Source organism: Schistocerca piceifrons, chromosome 3 (genome assembly GCF_021461385.2).
Source record: "Schistocerca piceifrons isolate TAMUIC-IGC-003096 chromosome 3, iqSchPice1.1, whole genome shotgun sequence".
In the NCBI taxonomy this organism is placed as follows: domain Eukaryota; kingdom Metazoa; phylum Arthropoda; class Insecta; order Orthoptera; family Acrididae; genus Schistocerca; species Schistocerca piceifrons.
Genome location: NC_060140.1, coordinates 168,157,948 through 168,179,006, shown reverse-complemented (window position 1 = coordinate 168,179,006; position 21,059 = coordinate 168,157,948). Strand labels below are relative to the sequence as shown.

General features: G+C 40.6%; 1 protein-coding gene across 5 annotated transcripts in view; it reads right to left on the bottom strand.

The window, feature by feature from the left end:
• Nucleotides 1–286: 286 nt before the first annotated feature.
• LOC124787762 (formin-like protein) overlaps nucleotides 287–21,059 on the bottom strand; it is a 453,708-nt gene continuing 432,935 nt past the window's right edge. For 3 of the 5 annotated variants that reach the window (XM_047254638.1, XM_047254640.1, XM_047254639.1), the window contains exons 19-20: nucleotides 7,558–7,674; nucleotides 287–1,938 (exon numbers count right to left, since the gene is read on the bottom strand). In XM_047254638.1, coding sequence (XP_047110594.1) covers nucleotides 1,726–1,938; nucleotides 7,558–7,674 — 330 coding nt within the window. In that variant the 3' untranslated portion in view covers nucleotides 287–1,725. The remainder of the gene's footprint in view (nucleotides 1,939–7,557; nucleotides 7,675–21,059) is intronic. The other 2 variants (XM_047254641.1, XM_047254642.1) reach the window with 1 other exon arrangement.

Here is a 21,059-nt window from a genome sequence, read left to right as displayed (position 1 = left end):
CAACCTGTGGATTTGGAACATAATCACTTATGCATGAACATTTTGCTCCTTGTCTTTTTATTAACTTATGTAACTTAAAGACCTCAGTTTTGAAAATGGCCCAATAGCTCACACCTGAGTATATTTTATGTGGCTGTACTATGAATATGACACCAAATATGTTCCTCTTCATATTCTGATATATTACAGGAACACCCAAAGAATTTATTGTATAAAGTCTTTAATACAAAACAGTCTTCAAAAATACTGTATTACATAGAACATTGTTTAAAATTTTTAACAACTTAAAAAAGTCCATTTATTTTTTCACTTACAAAAGCTGTAAAAATAAGACTCAACCAGGCTTTTAAACACACTGTTTATAAAATACAATACAAATTTTATATAAATATTATACATATTTGTTTGTATTTGGTAAAAGAAAAAAGAAACATCACATTACGCAATCGTCATTGAAATACAAACGCCTTCATGTGCCTGTACAATATTTACAAAATATATTCACAATATTAACAATGTTTATATTTATAAAAATCACAGTGTAAGAATTATATATTTATATAAATAATCTGTTACTATACAAAGATCACCACTGACTTATTCTTGGTTTGTGTTCCCATTTATACTGAAAGTTTTGAAAAGGAGGGGAAGGGGTTGGTACAAAAATCTTTTCTTTCAAAAAGCAAGTCAGACTACTACAAACAGATCTTAATAAAATTATTCTAATTCTTGTGCATCGTCTCAATGTAAGAGTGTTTTCATTTTACTATTTCTCCCTAAATGCTGAAGAGTCATTTTTGAGACATCAAAATTTTATTTTGGGAAAAAAAAATTAAAATAATTAAAATGCTGTTACTTGTGAAATCCATAGGCCATAACTGAGGCCATATTTTAACATATTTTTTGCAGTAGTTCTGATCAAATCATAAATACTACACTTCATGGCATTAACATGCCATATTTCCAAAACTGAACAAGGATTAAAGAATAAGTGTGTGTATGATATTCCAACTGCAGAACACTGCCTAGTTTGCCACTTCCACTAGTCAATGTAAGCTGACAGTGTTGGTCTTTCCACTTAAAGAAGTGCTGCTTTTCAACAATTTCCAACAGAATTATTTTGGAAACACAAACAGTTTCACAATTTGCGTTACTTGCGGCTGCTATTAACAGAAGTGGTGGTGGTGGTGGTGGTGGTAGTACAGTGGTGTCCTTTTCAAAACCTCCATTATTTCTCACTCTTTGTATTTGATACAATTCAGCAATACAACAAAACTGTCTTGTTTTCATGGTAAGAATTATCACTACAGAAACTACTTTCACTAAGTTAAAGACACTATTACTTTGGTAACTTACTATCAAGCTGTTTCTCTGAAATAAAGAAAATGACAAAAATGAAAGAAGGTGGTACAGAAAATGGCAATAGGAACAGCCTGGACTGGATTACTTTGCATCACTTCTGTGATAAATGGAATGGTGCTGTTGCTAAACATGCTGTCAAACTTTTCTCCAAGCACTCACAAGACCTACAAGCACCTAATACTGGCCTTTGTACATATTTTCTACATAAAGTTAAGAAAGAATGGAATGCTTTTTAACTACTAAGCCTTGTAAGAATTTCTTGAGATGAGAAATAGTGTACACTTCACATTGGATAAATATGTAAAGAAACAGAAATAAATGTAGTCATTAATTTCATTCAGACCACATGTCAGTCATTATACATCACAGTTCTAGTTCCTCCATTGTCCTCGATAACCGGTTATTGTCAATTCGCCTCCGCTGACTTCGTCGAACAGCATCAGCCCTTCTGTACGGTTCAGATTTTAGGCCCAAAAGAATGTCTTCCAGGGCACCATTGTACACTTCATCCTGCTGCAGTAACTTCTTCTCTTGGACCAAGCGCGTCTTGCACTTCAGCTCATTAATCACAGCCTCCTGTCAGGACACATCAGGTTCAAGTGTTGTTTCCTGTGGGATGTATTTGTGAGAAAATGAAACTTGGCCCAATGTGGAAGCATTTAGGGATCTTCTGAAGTATTTTACTATCATGTACAGTGCATGACATTTACTTCCTGTTCCCATGACTGACTTCACAATACAAGCGTGGCATAATGCAACTGCAGTGCAAAATTCAAAACATTGCTTATGTATGGGACCTCAAGTGTTTACAAAAAGAGTAATTCACGCTAATTAGTGCTAACATTTACTGCATTGTACCCAAATAACTACGATTCCACCATTAGTGATATCTTCCCACAGGCCCAAGTTTCATTTATCGAAACACAACTAACAAAACTTGACATGCTCATGCAAATGAATCACACATAAAACCAAAATTTTTCATTTATTGTCTTACTGAAGCAAGAAGTTATTGCTTGTCTGTATAAAGCAGTCTACTGAAAAAAGGCAATGCAGTGAAAAAACAAAACAACTAAGCACCATTAATGCAAAAGTCATTTATCTCAAACCTAGCTACCAACAGACACATTATTCTGCAAGAGAAAGGTAGACTGGAGAAATCAGACAAAACACAACAACAAAATTAAAACACGAGACAAAGAAATCTTATTACACATAAGAATATTAGACCACTATCTAGGACTGTGACAGCAATGCATACTACGCTACCACTATGTTAGTATCAAATTTTGAAAAGGACTTTAGTAACATATAAATGCATATATACATACAGCAGTTAGTATTAGCCCACACTCCTTGTGACAACAAACACAGTGTTTGAGAATCACCAGTCTTATTCTTTGCTCCTTATAGCTCCACAGCCATACACACAGATTACAGCTGCAGGAAGTGTGAGGCACTACAAAAGAGCATGGAGAAAACGCACGAGACGAGTACCTACACAAAAGCATCCTCTTAAGTGATTCAACTGCTCCAGATAGCAACTGGACGACCATATAAAATGAAGAAAGAATTAGTGGGAAATCAGCAGTGAGCTCACTTTCGCAGTACTAACAGATGGTACCAGTCACAGGATCTTATGTACAAGATTAATCATTTCAAGCTAAACTAGTGTGCAATTACAGTTGTCAACAGTGTTGAAACTTTTAAAAATGAGGTTACATTTAGACTCATGGCTATATGTGTATTTAAGAGCTCAAACCTGATGGTTTGAAGGATTTTAATACTGAAAAATAAAAACATCTCAACATTCTCTTTTTATTACTTAGACAAGTGCAGTCCTCTGGATTGGTTATGTACTACCAACAGAGAGAACTTTACATTTGTAATATGCAAATATTCCCTTGCACCTAACCCTCAGACATAACTATAACCTCACTGCTATGTGAGGCGCGCGCGCGCACACACGCACACACACACACACACACACACACACACGCACACACACACACACACACACAGTAGTGAAGTTCCTGCTTATTTTTGTTACCCACTTTGATAAAAGCCTGTGAAACAGTCAGCAAGTTTAATTGTACAGTTTGGCATCCAGTGAGAGCCGATCACAACAATTACGTTGATGTTCACAATCAGGAGCATCTGTGACAATAAATTGTGCAACAAGAATACACCACATTTGAGAAACCCAATATGAAACCTTCGTGAAAAATAATTATTTGTATGATCTGACTAGCTGCACAGGAATAAAATCACATTAATATCAAATTAAGCAAAACTTCAGCTGGCTGATTCTAATTAACAAGATATACTGATCTTCCCCTTCTTTGTAAACAAGTTTGTGATGTGTTCCCATTCATGTATCAAACACAGACTTCTTGTGTACATCTGGTTGGCATTTGCATCACTCTGTCCATTGGTTCCTGTTGCCTTTCAACAACAATTTAGCATTATTTATTGTTATTCTTCCTCTATAAAATTGACTTTTTGCTATTTATAGGAATGATATCATTTTGACCTTGTCTGTCATATCCAGTCACTGACTGCCACTTAATGACAAGGGGTTAAGTTTTACTCCCCATTTCAGTTCCATTTCCTTTTTGCTGAAACCACATGCCACATATACAGGTTTATGCAATCTAATTACATCAGTCTATGCTTTCCGTTTTCACACATTGTGAACTATGTCCATATTTCTACATATGTTTATTTTTTAGCCCCGATAATGAAGTTCTGTAAGTGTTAACAGTTTATGTGCTTCTATCCAAAAAAAAATCTCTCTCTCTTGGTTTGGCATTTTCAAGCAAAGACATTGTGCCTTTTAGAAACCTTTTCAGTGACAGATTAACTGCTTGAGAATTAATGCAATTTATGTATTTAAGTTAAATGTACTGTAATCAACATTTTATTACAAATGTTCACAAGTTATTTCTCTCAGAAGTTGGCAGTACCTTATTCCACATAGAATAAGAGACAGAACACGTAAATTTGTCAACAGTCATTTTAATAACTAAAATGCACAAGGAAATAATGAATGGTCTTTGGTCATCTTCAGTCCAAATCCTGGTTTGATACAGTCTTCATGCTAGTCTGTTCTGCACAACCCTCCTTATCTCAGCATAACTACTGCACTGTGATCAAGCCTTGTGAACTACTCCTTATCCATCACATTACATTACCAAACTGATTATTCTTTGATGCCTCAAGTGCGTTCTGTCATCAGATCCCTTCTTTTAGTCAAGTTGTACAACAAATTTTTCTTTTCTCCTCATTTTGGTTCAGCACTCTCTCATCACATATCGAAACAACCCATCCAATCTTCAGCATTCTTCTATAGCAACTAATTCTCTTATTCACTTCAAAGTGATGCAGTTTGAAAACCAAGAATTTATTAGGCTTGCGACCGCAAGAGACTGAGGTCTCACTCTTCTCATCTGTACTATTTACCAGGATGTTTCACTCCTAAACATAGGTACATTCCACACACATACTTTCTGAAAAGCCTTCCTAAGTTGAAAATTTATAATTTTCTTTTTTTTTCAGAAACACTTTTCTTATTATTGCCACTCTGCATTTCATACCCTCTCTACTTAGACCATCGTCAGTTATTTTACCCCCCGAATAGTAAAACTGATCTTCTTCTACTTTTAGTGTCTCATTCCCTAATCTAATTGAAAGATATGAACTCTTAATTTCACCAGCAAAGCATACCTTCAAGAAGATGATGTAGTTTATGTCATTCTAATGTCATTGGCTAGACAAAGAATCTACTCACTAATGCTCCCTCCGGCAGAAGCATTGAAGGGGAAGGAAGAGAGGTGAAGGAAAAGGGCTGAAGAGGTTTAGGAAATGGGGTAGATTTCATAAAAATCACCCAGAGCCAAGGGTCAGGGGAGAAGGAATGACCAATTGTTGTGGAATACACCTGACGCAATTTGAAAACCTGAAAGTCTCATCTGGTGCTGTCTCCAACAATCAATCTTTCCTTCTCATCCCGTCCAGTAAGTCTCTCTTGACCTGCGGTTCTGGGTGACTCTTCCAAAATATACCCCTTTTTCTAAACCTCTCCAGTACCTTTTCCTTCACTCCTCTTCCTTCCCCTTTAACCCTCCAGCCGGAAGAAGGAGCCACTGGCTCCGAAAGCTTGCGTAAGTACAACCTCCTTTTGTGTGTATGTTCTCCTACCGGCGCTTGGTGAGTAGATTTTTTTATCTATTCAATCACATTATATTGTCAAAAACTGATTATTCTCGGTGTTACAGTTTATGTTATTTGAATGTTGAGTTTTAGCCTAATTCACACCAATTTTATCATCATCCACTTTCAATGCTTAGGACAACACTTAGAAGGTAAAAACTAATACAAATATTATGTAAATAATGCAGAAAAATTATTCTAATGCCTAGCAGACTTTGTGATCTGATCAAGTTTGAGAGCTAATTAGTGTGTAACCTCTTTTCTTGTAGCTTTGCCCTCCACATAGCATGCCACCTTAATATCTGCCGTTTACATCATTGTCTTCTATCAAAAATTTTCTGTTATGCTGAGAATGAAAGTTTTAAGTTTTTGCAACAACATTTTACTTTCCAGACAAGAATATTTGCTTGCATCCTAGCACTGTTAACAGATAGTGCAGATTTTTAATATTAATCTGCAATTTGAAAACTGGTCAAGTTTGTGGATATGATGAAAACAAGCAGAGACAGGTAATTAAAAAGAAGACTGTAGCTGTACTCCTAAAACTCATGCCAATTAGGATGATTAAATGTGAATATTTAGCTAAATTCAACATTTGTGCAGTCAAAATGATCACTTTGCTGCTATCATCTGTTTTTTTTTTTTTGTTGTTGATTACTGTAGACTCTGGTTTCAATTTGGTCTCCAATTTAGAAATGTTGCATCCATTTGCTGAATGTTCTAATGAATATTAATCTCACCTTTAACCTCACCAATAAACTTATTCCAAAACATGCTTTTTAAAAATATGGTGAAGCTTAATAATTTGAATTAAATCTGGAAATGTTACCAAGTGCACATATAGTGAGATTGGCAGAAATATTGGATGGGCAATAAAGAAAGAAGACCAGTGTGAAGAGAGAGATTACCAACATGTGAAGTGGTTGAGATTATACTTTTAATTTCCTCTTTAAGTAATATGCCTGACAATGCACTAGCAAGATTTGTTAGAGGGTGCATACAAATTATGGCAACTCATCTGATAACGAACAACATTTGTCTTAAAAGAGCATGTAAGTTCATCGGCGGTCCACCCAAAAGCTTGCACCAAACATACACCGCCTTTTATCATATGAACTATATTAGTTTGTAGCTTTAGTAGTGGAAAACACTTTTTATTTTGCAATCAGAATAATTAACAGTTTAAGTTAAGGACTTGCAAGCTACCCAACTGCGACCGAACATATCCTTGATGTGGTACTGTTGAATCAGATGATGGATAGTATAAGGGGGCATCAAATGAAAATAAGACAGATGGAAAAAATTAAGTAACTGTTCATTATTTCAAAAGTAATTTCCATACCTATTAATAGGCTGATCCTACTGAGAGACATGACAGTCAGTTGCCTTCATGAAAAAATGTGCTTATTTGCCTACGGAATCACAATTGCATGATTATACCAAGGTGTGCACCTCTTCTTCCAGGCCCTGAAGGAAGACATTTGTTGCCATCAATTTGCACACCTGGGTACAGGCATGGTTCGCAGGCAAACAAACATTTTTCCGTAAAGGCATTGACTGTCTTGTCTCTCAGTGGAATTCATTTATTAACAGTTATGGCGATTACTTCTGAGATAATTAACAGTTTACTTACTTCTCTTCCTGTCTGCCTCATTTTGATTTGGGTGCCGCTTACAGCTGTACTAAATTAAAAGTGCATGCACTCCACACATTAAGATAATAGGTGAAAAGGTGGGAGGGAGGGAGGGGGGGGGGGGGGGTGAAAGTGGCCATTTTGACAATGGTGGACAATAATAAGCTGCATGTGGATCTGACGTAAGATTGTCAGAAAGTGCCACACCCTCTAATCCTTGCAGGGGGGAGTGCCTTTTTTTGCCAAATAGTGCACTACCCCATTTCTACACTTCATACAAATTGCAATAATCTTTTACAAAATACAAGCGAAAAATAATATAAAACCCAAACTACAGTGCAACAACCTACCTGCTGCTTTTTCTGATTTAATTTATTGCGCTTAGCTACCTCTTCTGGTGGTCTGTTCAAAGCTTCCAGTGCCGCCTGCTCAAGCCTACGTCTCTGCTCATTCTCCTGGTCAGCAATCTGAAAGATTAGTCATCAATACCATAAGAAATTAATGAAAAATAGCTTTTACAACTCTCACCAGGTGTATCTGGGAACTACGGGAGGTTCTGTAAGTAATGTAACATTTTTTTCCCCCTCCTAGACGAGATGTTCTAATACCATTTCAAGAAGTCCATGTACGATTCCTGAGGATTTACATAAAACATTCATAATAACTACAGCCACCTGGTACAAATCTAGCAACATGACATTGGTGCATTTGCTTACTAGGTTAAAGGGGAAAATGAAAGAAATTTGAACTCTACAAAAGCACTCAAAAATATGTAGCATGTCTATTCTGTAGTTTTTCTCATTTATATCTGCACTGTGTCTGGCCAGTATTCTGCTTATAAAACTAAAAAGTCAACTTGCCCCTACTAAAGCCAATTGTACATTTTTCCATCTTAGCTTGAAGTTAATCTGAATCCAAATCTTGGCCGTTAAAGTTCAGTTCTGTATGTTACAGTGACTGTACTCTGGCTTTGGGATGCACATCAAAAGTGTTTTTGGTAAATGTCATTACTCCCTGAGCGGCATGAAGATATTAGAATGAGCTATTCTGCACAGAGCTATTCTGCACAAACAGTAACTGCATCACAGTATTTTAATATCTGAGGGCTGTTGCACTGCTCTCTGTTTTGTGTTGTATGGTTTGGTTTTGTCCAAATTCCTTTTGATGCTGCAAGTCTTTGGTAGTCTTATATTCTTCAAGAATGTGGTAAATTGTTAATTTTTTTCTCCTCAGATGAGGTTCTTCCTGTCTTAGTATAAACTCACGGCTTATTTTGGTATGTCTGATTCTGAGACAGTGTGAGGCAACACCTTCCCTCCTTGACACAGCGAAGTCTGCGAGACCTTGTTGGTGTGTTTGATGGTCCTTAATTTACTGGATTGTGGAAGAGCTGGTCACTTGTCATTCCATTTCTTCAGGATGCAATGTGGAATGTGTGTCCTTACATCAATACTTGGAATATCTAGTTTGAGTGTCCACCTTCATTGCTTCTTTGGCTAGTTTGCTACCCATCCCATTACCTGGAATGCTGAAAGGACTCCATGTCCAGAGAAAAATGATGGATATCCCGGTACTGCAGAGATTGTACAGTTGGTCAAGGATGGCAGGGACAATGGATGTTTTGGATAGCACTTTCCTATTGTTTCAAAGCATTCAAGGAGTAGCTGCATGTAATGAAATTAAGTTGACAAATTCATCATGTTTCGTAGCACCCTACTGATAGCTATTAATTCTGCAGTATAAATACCGCATACTTTTGGTACAAAAAGTCATTTAGAATTCAGTTTGTGTACCTATGCACAGACAACATTTTCATTATATCTGAAACTGCCTAGGTAAAGGAGATTAAAATGTGGATATCCTTAGAAGACTGAATAAAATTCTCTCCTATAAAAATTGTGTCTTACAATGAGGTCTTTGGTGTTCATCTTTACTGCTTGTTGGGGAATATGCCTTTAAGGCATTTGCAAGAGCCAGTACTGCATTCAGGTAATCAGAGGAAGTTCTCACCAGAGCTCTTCCCGTCTTATTGCTCTTGGCTGCCCCATTCTGAGGTTCATGAGTAAGTGGGTTGCTGAATTGTGGAATAAAATACGATGACAGTAATGATTTGGCATTTGATTAATCGTGATTGCATAGTTAAATACATTTTGTTAGTGTCATTTTCAGTGGTAGTATTCCTGCTTGTCCAATAATGCTACTGACTGGGCTCATTCAAAAAGCTAGAGTTGTCAAATGACTCCCCTGTGGTTGACAGGATCTAACATTTCTAGGATGGACAGTGCTGCTGCCACATAAACAATGCGTCCCAAGCCGAAACAGGATAGAATGAGCATTTCATAAAATGTTAACATAACAGTTCGATTTTCACTCCAGGAACTGTTACTGAGCAACAGAGTGTTGAGTTTCATCATGCAACAGGTCTGGAGTTATCATATCTGTGGTAACAGTAAGTTTATGACCAGAAAGAAGTGCTAGATTAATTCGACTAATTCCAGCAGAAGGGTTTCGAGGTATAGTTCTGGTTGAGGATGGGCAGACTGTATTCTATCATAGTGCACAATGTGTAATTTAGTGGTGAGAAACGATGCCCATGGACTGCACCCACTTTTGTGTCTTCTTTATTGCTGTCTGTTATTGACATTCTACTGTACATAACAATACATAACTATAACATAAACAAAGATCATCAACATATAATGCTGGTGTGATAATGTCCCACTGTGTACAATGCCATTTATTGCAGTTGGAGAAAGTGTGACACTTAAAACTGATCCCTGTGAGACTTCATTTTCCTGTACACATTGGTTACTAAGGTTTGTGCACACCCTGGTTCTATAGAGTCTAAAAATTCTGTATGAAGACAGGTAAACTTCCTCGAAAATTCTACTTGTTCAGAGTCGATAAAATGTGACGTAGCTATGTTGTACTGTATGCCTAATAATAAAAAAAATTACTGTGATCAAATTTTGGTGGGGCACAAAGGCCTCCCTAATTGAAAACTCCTATCATAAGAGACCACCAGTGGTAGTTCAACATCTTCAGAATCTAAAGCTGTGCATTAACCATCCTTACTACTGTTTACCTAACTAGTTATTAGGGTAATCAGTCTATCTATTTCTGGTTCTTGGGTGTTATCCTCACTTTGGTACAGATGTTGTGACGTGTTCTCTCAGTTGCAATGGATATCAGTTGTCCTACCAAACCTTGTTAAAATTTTTTAGAACAGAGCTTTTGCTATTTTCACCAAGGTGTTAAAGAATTTGATTATGGATGTCATCTGGTCCTGGCCCTGCACTATTTTATAACATTATTTAGTTTCTATGCTTTAAAGGGTGTGTTGTAGGTTGCCACATCTGTTGAGATAAAAGATATAGTACTACATTCTGTTAAAAGATGGTGTTGGGCAAAAGCAGGGTGGCAGTTCTTAGATGCTGACATTGCAGCACAATATATAGCTGATAGTTCAGCAATTCCAGAGAAACTAGTGTTAATTTCCTCTCCATTGAGGACTCCCTGGATTCTACGAGTGGCTTGAAATCCACTCATCCACTGCTATTTGGAACAAACCTATGAAGCTGCAGTATGTACTGTCATTGAAGAGACACATTGTTCCCAACATCTGTTGTTCTTTTGTTTTAGTAAGTAACAGGCTTTTGCCCTTGATCAACTGAATAAAATAAAATCGTTGCTAGAAGCATTGTACCCATGTCTCTGTAGAGCACTTTGTTGTTGTTCTGATGGTACTGGCAAGCTCTTTGCACTGCCATGGAACAGGTTTGCTCCTAAGAGGACCTGACTAGAATAGCAACTTCATATTCGCAGCATGAATGTTTGTTCCTGTTGCATCTTGCACTACTTTGTCAATGCTCTTCTCTGTATTTATTGTAATCTGCACTTCAGCAGAGAAAGCATTCTAATTTGCTGTTCACAGTGACCAACACAGAAGCAGAAGCAATTTATGTGGCATATACCTGGAACCAATGCAATAAATGAGTAATAGTTACTACCATCACAAAAGTCTCATGAGTGTTCCATTGGATCATAGATGAAAAATTAGTTCTTCACATTGTCCAATCATGCAGAATAGTAGCCACAGTTAGTGTTGAAATGTGTTGGGGTTCCCTTATTTATTAGGCAGAGATCAAGGTCTGAGAATCTCTAGCAGTTATCCTCAACAAATCTTATCCGGCTGCCCTGTACGCTGTTACAGGCATTAAAATCTCCCAATAAAATGAAAGGTGGGGGTAACTGTGTAATTAGGTCTTATGTTTCTCTGGAAGGCAATATCTTGGTCACGGGGGAATGTAGACACTGCAGACCGTCCTTATGGTTAATTGTACTCTAATGGATATTGCTTCAAGTGCAATGTTAATAGTCACTTGTTCACTGAAGGTGTTTTGTTTGATTAGTGTACGAAAATCATCAGATGTTAATTCCATGTTCATCCTATTTTTGTTATACACATTATTTCCTCTGGGAGTAGGAAAATGGTCTCCCAAAAATCTCGATACTTGTATTATTTAATTGGATAGATAAAAGATCTACTCACCAAGCGGCAGCAGAACACACACATAAAAGACTGTTGTGATTGGCAATTTTTTAGAGCCAGTGGCTCCTCCTTCAGGCCGAAGGGTTGAAGGGGAAGGAGGAAGGGTGAAGGAAAAGGACAGGAGAGGTACGGGATGAGAAGGAAAGACTGACTGTTGGGGTCTGCATCGGACAAGATTTGAAAACCTGAGAGCTTAATGGTGGAAGACAGGGGAATATGCAAGACAGATATTACGATAAAAACATCGTGCACAAGTTAATAAGTGCACTGTGCATAACAGAAGTGGGAGGGGTCAGTGAAAAAGACGGGATTGTGAGATGGTTTGTGATTGTCGAATTTCTTCCACGTGGTGATAGCAGCCACTAAAATTCCAATGAAAAATCTCTGAAAAGGTGTTGGTGTTGTCAGTGAATAGGAAAGTGATATATGTTTATCTGCAGTGTTCCAGTGCCTCCTGCACAGGTGGTGTAGACTCCAAGAAGTCTTCTGCTGCCAAGGAGAGGTCCAGTTCCATCAGAAATGATGAATCAGTACTTTGCTTTGTAACTTTTCCTTCCTTTTCTCTTTTTTCTGGTTGTGGATCGAGGTAAGGAGACAACTGGACACTGTGCAGTTTGATGTCTTAGTCTCTTCAAACCACAAACTACAAATACTATCTACATCATTCATTTTTGAAGGAGAAAGTGTTGAGTGGGTCTCCCTCTCTTTTGCTGTTTGAAGGATAAAAATCATCCATACTGTATTTGTTGGGAGACTCCTGCTAGCTCTGTAAGATTTCAAGTCAAGGGGGTCTTCATCGTGCGTAACACTTTGCAACCAATTCAGAATTTTTCAATCCATTCGTAGACACTCTGTTGCGGCAAAGCATTGTTTCCACACTGCACCAAAAAACTTTGATGAATTTCGGATCCTGATACGCCTTCTAACCACAAAAAACAGATCACTGAATGTTGCTCTTCTTTGGTGCAAATACACAGCGAAGCAGCCATGATTAACAGCATGGCAACAATAACGGAACTAATCTAGCAGCTTGGAACTTTGAAAATTGTAACAAATAAACAAAGCATGGGTCATCAACGTAAAACAACAGTACTACCAAAATAAACAAATATATAACTAAACTGCGGATAATAATTGGCTTACCCTCGTATATGCCTCAACATGCTAAATTAGCTTGTAGCTTGTGATTGGTAACTGTAGGTCCCTGTGAAAAATAGCTTCTTGTACCATATTCAAAGATTTGTGTGCAGCAGTAATCATTGTTGTTCCATCAAGATTTTCCAAATGTCAGAAGGCTAGAGGATGTGCAGCACATTTCACATTTTTCCAGTGTGTAACTCAGAAAATTAATTATGAATTTTTTCTACGAAAATATTGGCTTTGTAACTAAACGTATCTTCAACTGTTCTAGTACACACCAAGTATTGAATAAACTGTTTTGTTCCCAGTCTTCCGGCTTGTTAGGCAGCCAGGCTAGGGAAAGCAGTGGTCTTATAATTGACCGCACAGCAATATGTATACCTGCAGGGTGCGTAAGTGGACAATGGATTTCCCAGTTAAAAATATAACTTTTCCCAGAGTAAAAATAAACGTTTTCCTTGGTGAAAATAGACTTTTGTCGTGTTAAATATCACTATACTTTCCCCCAGAGCAGTAAAACTTATCAATCCTTTGAATGTTAAAGGTTTTATACACCGCTGTAGAAATTCCCAACTTCCTGGCACTTTCAGAAATGAAACCCAGCAAAAAACAACGTGTTTTGGAATGATCTTTGATGCACAGCAACATGTACACTTTTGTTTTGTGTTACAAAAGTACAAATGTTAAATCCACCAAATACACCACAGTAGCTCGCGAAGCACTGAAATCTAGATTGCAATGCGCTTTTATCAGCCAGTCATAGCTCACATCATGTAATCTCACCCACCCATAACAGCATGTATTCAGAGTACACAACATATGATGGAGTCACTCACTAGTAACATCACTGTTGAGCAGTGCAAACACGTAATAGGAAAGTTAATGTTTTCAGTTACAACACAAACAGTATGGCTACAAGAAAATTGAAGCTTGCATCTCTTCCGCCCTCTTTTTTTTAAAGAATTTGTTACCCTTTTGAGATATAAAAAACACAAATGTGCCGCTAAAATTTAAATAATGGCATAAATGACTGGTCTTCTGGGCCCATTTTTTTTCTATGTGGGTGCTCCTCAATGTGTTAAGTTATGAATGGGAGTCAAATGCTTCACGATTTAAGAAAGTCATCACACACTGTCACATGCAACATAATTCATCTTGCGTAACTGGAAATTTACTTTGAAAGTAATGTTTCTCAAACCACCATTCACAATATTTTCCCAAATGTAAATAGTTTTAAATATATATATAATTAAAAATTCTGCCATTATTATGTCATTAAATTTTATGTAAATAGTTTTAATGTCACACTCATCGAAAGCAGTTTGTTGTTATGAAATATTGTCTAGTCCTCATCCTAAACACTTTGACATATTTTCCTGTCGGCAGACACTTGTGTGTGCGCACTGCATTTTGTTGTTTTAAATGGTGTATTTTCTTGCAACCAAAGTTTTAGTTTGGTGTTATTCTCTTGTTTTATTGTCTTAGCATTATTCTGCAGTAGTGGACTAAAGTAAAATTCTTTATTCGAGTATCAGTTCCTAACAGTCAAAAATCATAAAAATTTAACTGAAAACTAAAACAGTGACAAATTCCCAGAATTCTAAAAAAAATCCCGCATTTTCTCCATACTTCTCCCAGATTTCCTGGTTGTTCTGGGGCATATGGACCCTGGCCTATCTGTAGAGGCATCAGGTCAGTACAGTGATGTGTCAATTTAGTTTAATGCATTTTATGTACGGAATGTCTGCCCTTATACCACCTATTCCAATCAAGGGCTCTGCCTATACAGGCCACCCAGCCACAGGGAAGGTCACCTGGCACAATAGGCTGTGCCAGGCGTCCTCATGTCACACGAAGACGAGCATCTGCTCTTTGGCATGCGTAGAGAGCTAGCAGCTCAGGCATCGGAAGTGTGACCCCTGTGTTGTCAAAAGGCTCTAACGAAAGGGTTCATAATGACTCCAGCACATGAGGGTGGCTACCACACTGGATTTTAAATACATATATTAGTGTTGGCCATTAGTGTGTGAACAAGATCTTCAATACTGTAGGCAGTAGGTACTATTTAAAGCATTATCCCAAGTTGGTCCATACTACGTAAGAAATTTTAAAACTGTAGATCAAACCCAAAATGGAGGCAAATATTACTCTGACTGAAAAGTAAATGGATAATGGTGTGAAGAGACAGCAGAATCTAAATAGCCAGGATAACATCAAGGACTGTCACCATATGGTAGAGAGTAAGAGAAGGAAGGATAGTCTGAGATGGGAGATTGTAGTACAAGAAAGGAAGTAAGTGTTTCAATAGCCTGGGGCTCCATGCTTCACCAGACACACTCACGAAAGCTCATGATCTTCCGAGGGGTGGGTCTATGTGATGGTTCCATTTAATATCCCTATAAAAAATTACACTTAGGTATGAGCCCAAGCCCATCAATTCCAAATGTGACTTCTTGAAACTGTACCCCTTGGATACTAGCCAAGTTGACAGTGTTTGCACCACTTTGCAATCTTATCACGACCTCGCTAAATATCTGTGCAGAATTTCATTAACAATAACTGCATCATCTGCAGAAAATCTGAGGTTACTATTAATACTGTCTCTGTAAGGTCATTGAAATACAGCATGAACAAGAGTCACAACACGCACCCTGGTTCACACCCAAAGTTAATTCTCCATCTGTTGATGACTCTTTCCAAGATAATATGCTGTGTCCTCCCTACCAAGAAATCCTCAGCCCTGTCACAAATTTCAATTCACAAATTTTGATAGTAAGAGTAGGTGTAGTCCTGAGTGAAATGCTTTTTGGAAATGCAGAAATACCGTGTCTACCTGACTACCTAGATCAAAGGCTTTTGGGATACCATACAACAAAAAGTGTGAGTTGGGTTTCACATAATTGATGTTTTTTAAATACATGATGGCTGGCATTGAGAAGGTTTTTCTGTTCACGATACCTCATTACGTCTGAGCTCAGAGGATGTGCTGAGATTCAAGAAATGGGTATCAAATATACTGGACAGTACTTTTGTGGATGATTTCTGTAAATGGGTGTGACCTGTGCTTTCTTCCAACTATTGGGCATGGTTTTTGTATGTGAGTTTTATGCTAGATAATGGTTAAAAGATGGGCTAACTCGGCTGCAGATTTTGTATACATTGGACCCTGAAGCTTTGCTAATTTTAGCCTTTTCAACTGCTTCTCAACACCAATGACACTAATACCTACACCAAACAATGGAATGACCAAGATGGAATAAAAGCAATATATTGCTACTCACTACACAGAGGAGGCACTGAGTTGCAGACAGGCACCATGAAAGACTGCTACATATTTAACCTTTCAGACAAAAAAGTCATGTGTGCGTGCACACACACGAACACACATGAACATTCAAACAAAGGGAAAATCCAGGATGGAACGTAACAATATTGTGAATAGGGAAGTTGCTCCTCACCATACAGCACAGATGCTGAGTCGCAGATAGGCACAACAAAAAGACTGTCACAAATTAGCTTTCAGCCAGTAAGACCTTAATCAGAATTAGATGGCAAACACACACATACACACTCACGGAAATGCAACTCACACAAACTACTGCAGTCTCAGGCAACTAAGGCCACACTGTGAGCAGCAGCAGCACAGGTGCATGATGGAAGTGGTGACTGGATGGGTGTAAGGAAGAGGCTGGGGCAGGTAGGGAGGGAGGGGGGGAGAGAGTAGGGTTGGTGTGGAGGACAGTGACATGCTACATGGGAGTGTGGTTGGTTGGTTTGTGGGGGTTGAAGGGACCAGACAACAAAGGTCATCGGTCCCTTTTTCCATGACCATGAAACACCCACAAAGAAGAGAAACAAACAACAGAGAGGACAAGGGACGACACGGTATAAGAAAGACATAGACAAAGACCAGAAAAAAGGAATTAAAAGCAAACAGTGTTTTACAGTGGCTGGCCGACCATGAGAAAAAAAAGGGGGAAAAGCCAACCACCAAGAGACACACTAAAAACCCCAATCTAAAACCGTAGGTCAAAGGTCAGATTTAAAAAAAAAAGGGGGAGGCAAACCCTCAGATCGAGTGATAAAATCCCCCTGCTCGAATCTCGAATAAAACTCACAACTAAGCTCACCATTGCAGCATCATCCATTAAAAGGGCACGGAGCATGTCAGGCAGCGCAAATGTCTGCCTGAGCGCAGTTAAAAGCGGACAGGCCAACAAGATGTGGACCACTGCCAACAATGATCCACAGTGACATAGAGGTGGGTTCTCGTGGCGCAATAAATGACCAAGCGTCAGCCAGGTATGGCCAATGCGTAGCCAGCAGGAACAACAGAGTCCTTGTGAGAGACTTGCAAGGAGGAGCGCCACACACCTGTAGTCTCCTTGATGGCCCGAAGTTTATTGGGGGAAGGCAGGTTGCACCATTCATCACCCCAAGTACCAAGGACTTTCTGCCGCAATACTGACTGGAGATCACATTCCGGAAGGCCAATCTCCAGGGTCGGTGCACTGATAGCCTGTTTGGCCAGTGTGTCAACACATTCATTAGACAGGATGCCAACATGACCTGGAGTCCACACAAAAGCCACAGAGCGGCCACAATGGGCAAGAGTATGGATGGACTTCTGCATACCCATCACCAGACGAGAGCGAGGAAAACACTTGTCAATAAATCGTAAACTGCTCAGGGAGTCACTACAGATAACAAAGGACTCACCTGAGCAGGAGCGGATATACTCTAGGGCACAAGAGATGGCTACAAGCTCTGCAGTGAAAACACTGCAGCCCTCCAGCAATGAGCGTTGTTCAGATTGTTCCCAAAGAATAAAGGCATAACCAACACTACCAGCAACCATCGAACTGTTGGTATAGATTATTGCAGAGCCAGGAAACGTGTGCAAGCATGGAAAGAAAGTGTCAGCAGAGGGCCTCAGGAGGGATTGAGTCTTTCGGGCCTTGTGCTAAATCCAGCTGAAGGCATGGGCGGGGCACACACCACGGGGGTACATGCATATGGGCCCGGAAAAGAGGTGGGAGAGGGAAAAACTGAAGCCCAAAGAGAAGACACCGGGCACAAACCACAATCTGACACCCTGACTGGGGCCGCCGTTCGGAAAGATGGATGACCGAGTTGGGGAACAAGACAAGGTAATTTGGATGCCTGGGCAAGCTACAAACATGTGCAGCATAAGCACCCAGTAGCCGTTGGCATTGGATCCCCAATGGAGGGACACCAGCCTCCTCAAGTATGCTGTTTACAGTGCTTGTGCAGAGAGCTCCAGTTGCAAGTCAGATTCCGCAGTGAAGGATGGAGTCGAGCAATCGTAACGCGGAAGGTGAAGTCAAACCATAAGCCAGGCTCCCATAATCACAACAAGACTGAATCAACACCTGATACAGTCATAGAAGGGTAGACCGATCGGCACCTCAGCTCGTGCGACTCAAGCAACGCGGAGCGTTAAGATGCCACCAGCACATTTATTTCAGCTGCTGAATAAGAGGGAGCCAAGTCAACTGGGTATCAAAAAGAAAGCCCAAAAACTGATGCGACTCCACCATGGCAAGAGGTTCGCCGTCAAGATAAAAGTCGCAGCTCAGGGTGAACAGTGTGATGCCAGCAGAAATTAATGACAAGTCTTGGTGGCTGAGAACTGGAAGGCATGCGCGACAACCCAAGACTGTGCCCTGCAGATAGCGCCCTGTAGTTGCCATTCAGCAACTGCAATGCCAGTGGAATTTTAGTACAGCAAAAGTCATCAGCATACTAAGAAGCCGATATGGACATCCCCACAGCTGCAGCGAGCTCATTGATAGCAACTAAAAAGAGGCAGACACTCAAGACAGAGCCTTGCGGGACCCTTATCTCCTGGACTTGGGAGGAACTATGGAAGGGACCAAGTTGCACGTGGAAGGAAGGAACAAAGCGACAGAAAATTTTGAATAAAAATCGGCAGTGGGACCCTAAGACCCCACCCATGAAGCGTGGTGTTGATGTGATGTTGCCATGTTGTATCATATGCCTTCCGCATGTCAAAAAGATGGCAACCAGATGCTGACGGCGGGCAAATGGCGTACGGATGGCAGCCTCCAGGCAGACCAGATTATCGGTGGTAGAGCAGCCCTTACGGAACCCACCCTGAGACAGAGCAAGAAGGCCCTGAGGCTTAAGTGGCCAACTCAACCTTTGGCTTACTATGTGTTCGAGCAACTTGCACAGAACATTGATGAGGCTAATGGGGTGGTAGCTGTCCACCTCCAGGGGGTTCTTGCCAGGCTTCAACACTGGTATGATAATGCTTTCACACCATTGAGATACGGTTGGAAAGGTCTAGGTGGTGTCGTTGGCAACCCCCCCCGAAAGGCGTTTGAGCATCTGATAGTGGATGCGATCCGGCCCGGGAGCCATATCAGAGCAAGCAGCTAGGGCACTTTGGAATTCCCACTCACTGAATGGAGCATTGTACGATTTGGGGTGGTGCGTATGGAATGAAAGGCTCTGATGTTCCAAGCACTCTTTCAGGGAGCGGCAGGAGCCGTGTCCTCCATCACGGACATGGGAGAAGAGTCAGGGCGGCCCTGAGGGTCCACTGGAGGTTTAACAAACCTAGGGACAGCTATCTCCAACAGGGGCAACGAAGTCGCTATCATAGCATATGTTGCAGTCATTGGAACAGGATGAAGGCATTCGTATTTCCTCTTTGCATCTTGATAGGTGAATCTGTCCAGGGTTTTGATTCCCATTATTCACTGCTCCTTATGGAGAACAGGGCAGTCAGGTGAGCAGGGGGGGGGGGGGGTGTGGCATTTCCCACAGTTGACACAAGTGGGAGGAGGCACACACGGAGCGCCCGGGTACAGAGGACGACCGCAATCCCGGCAGGTGGCGCTGGAGTTACAGTGATGCATCGCATAGGTGGAGGGACATGAGTTTTCACGTCGCAACAGTAAACCATCACTTTGACCTTTTCAGGTAACGAGTCATCCTCAAAGGCCAAGATGAAGGCACCGGTAGCAACCCTGTTATCTCTGGTCCTCTATGCATGTGCCCGACAAAGTGGACACCCCGTCACTCCAAGTTGGCGTGGAGCTCCTCATCCGACTGCAAAAGGACGTGACGATGGAAAATAATTCCCTGAACCGTGTTAAGGCTTCTATGGGGTGTAATTGAGACAGGGATGTCATCCAGCTTGTCACGGGCGAGCAGCACCCACGACTGGGCTGGGGAGGCCCCCCTGAATCAAAATCTACCCGCTACGCATTTTGGAGAATGCCACCACTTCCCCAAACCTATCTTCAAGATGGCTCCAAATCTGCATTTTGGACAATGCCACCACTTCCCCAAACCTATCTTCAAGATGGCTCCAAATCTATCTTCAAGATGGCCCCAAACCTATCTTCATGATGGTCGACAAAAAACTGGGGCTTCATTGCCTGGAAGGTCTCTTCATCAGTCCTGCTGCAAATTAAGTACTGAGGCAAATATGGTTCTCAAGACCTGGTCACCCAACGGTCCTCCCAAGGCATAGCCAGGGAGGGGAACAATCGGGAATCATAGGTCGCAGCATCAAAATCATTCCTGACATGGTTAGAGACTGCTGGGCCGAGCCACCACCAGCTTTATTTGATTTAACCCATTTCATTGCGGGTCATCCGCCCTGATGCCACCCACTCCAACCAGGGGCTCTCCCCACAGATGCAACCCAGCCTCAGCAAGGGCCACCTGGCAGGATGGCCATTGCCGGGAGTCCTGGTGCCCCAGAAGGATGGGCACCTACTCCTTGGTATACGGGAGAGGTCTCAGGTCTGGCATCAGCAGTGTGATTCCTGTGTTGTCAGGGGGCTACCACCAAGAAGGTAAATGACAACCCCACCACGACGGACTGGCTGCCGCACTGGATTTCGGGTGCTGAAATGGTCCAGCATTGTCGTGGACATGAAGGATGAGACGGCACAGGGCATGAGAAGTAGGCAACCCGTAAGACATTGGGTGCCAAAGCGCACTACATGACAATAAGTAGCATGCAAGATCTTGGTGCACGATGGACAAACAAAGAACACCACATCAGGCATTCTTCCCCAAATGGCACGCACTAGCAACAGAAATTTGGAAAAGATGGAGATCAAACCCGAGAGGGGACAGACACAGAAAGGTCAAAAC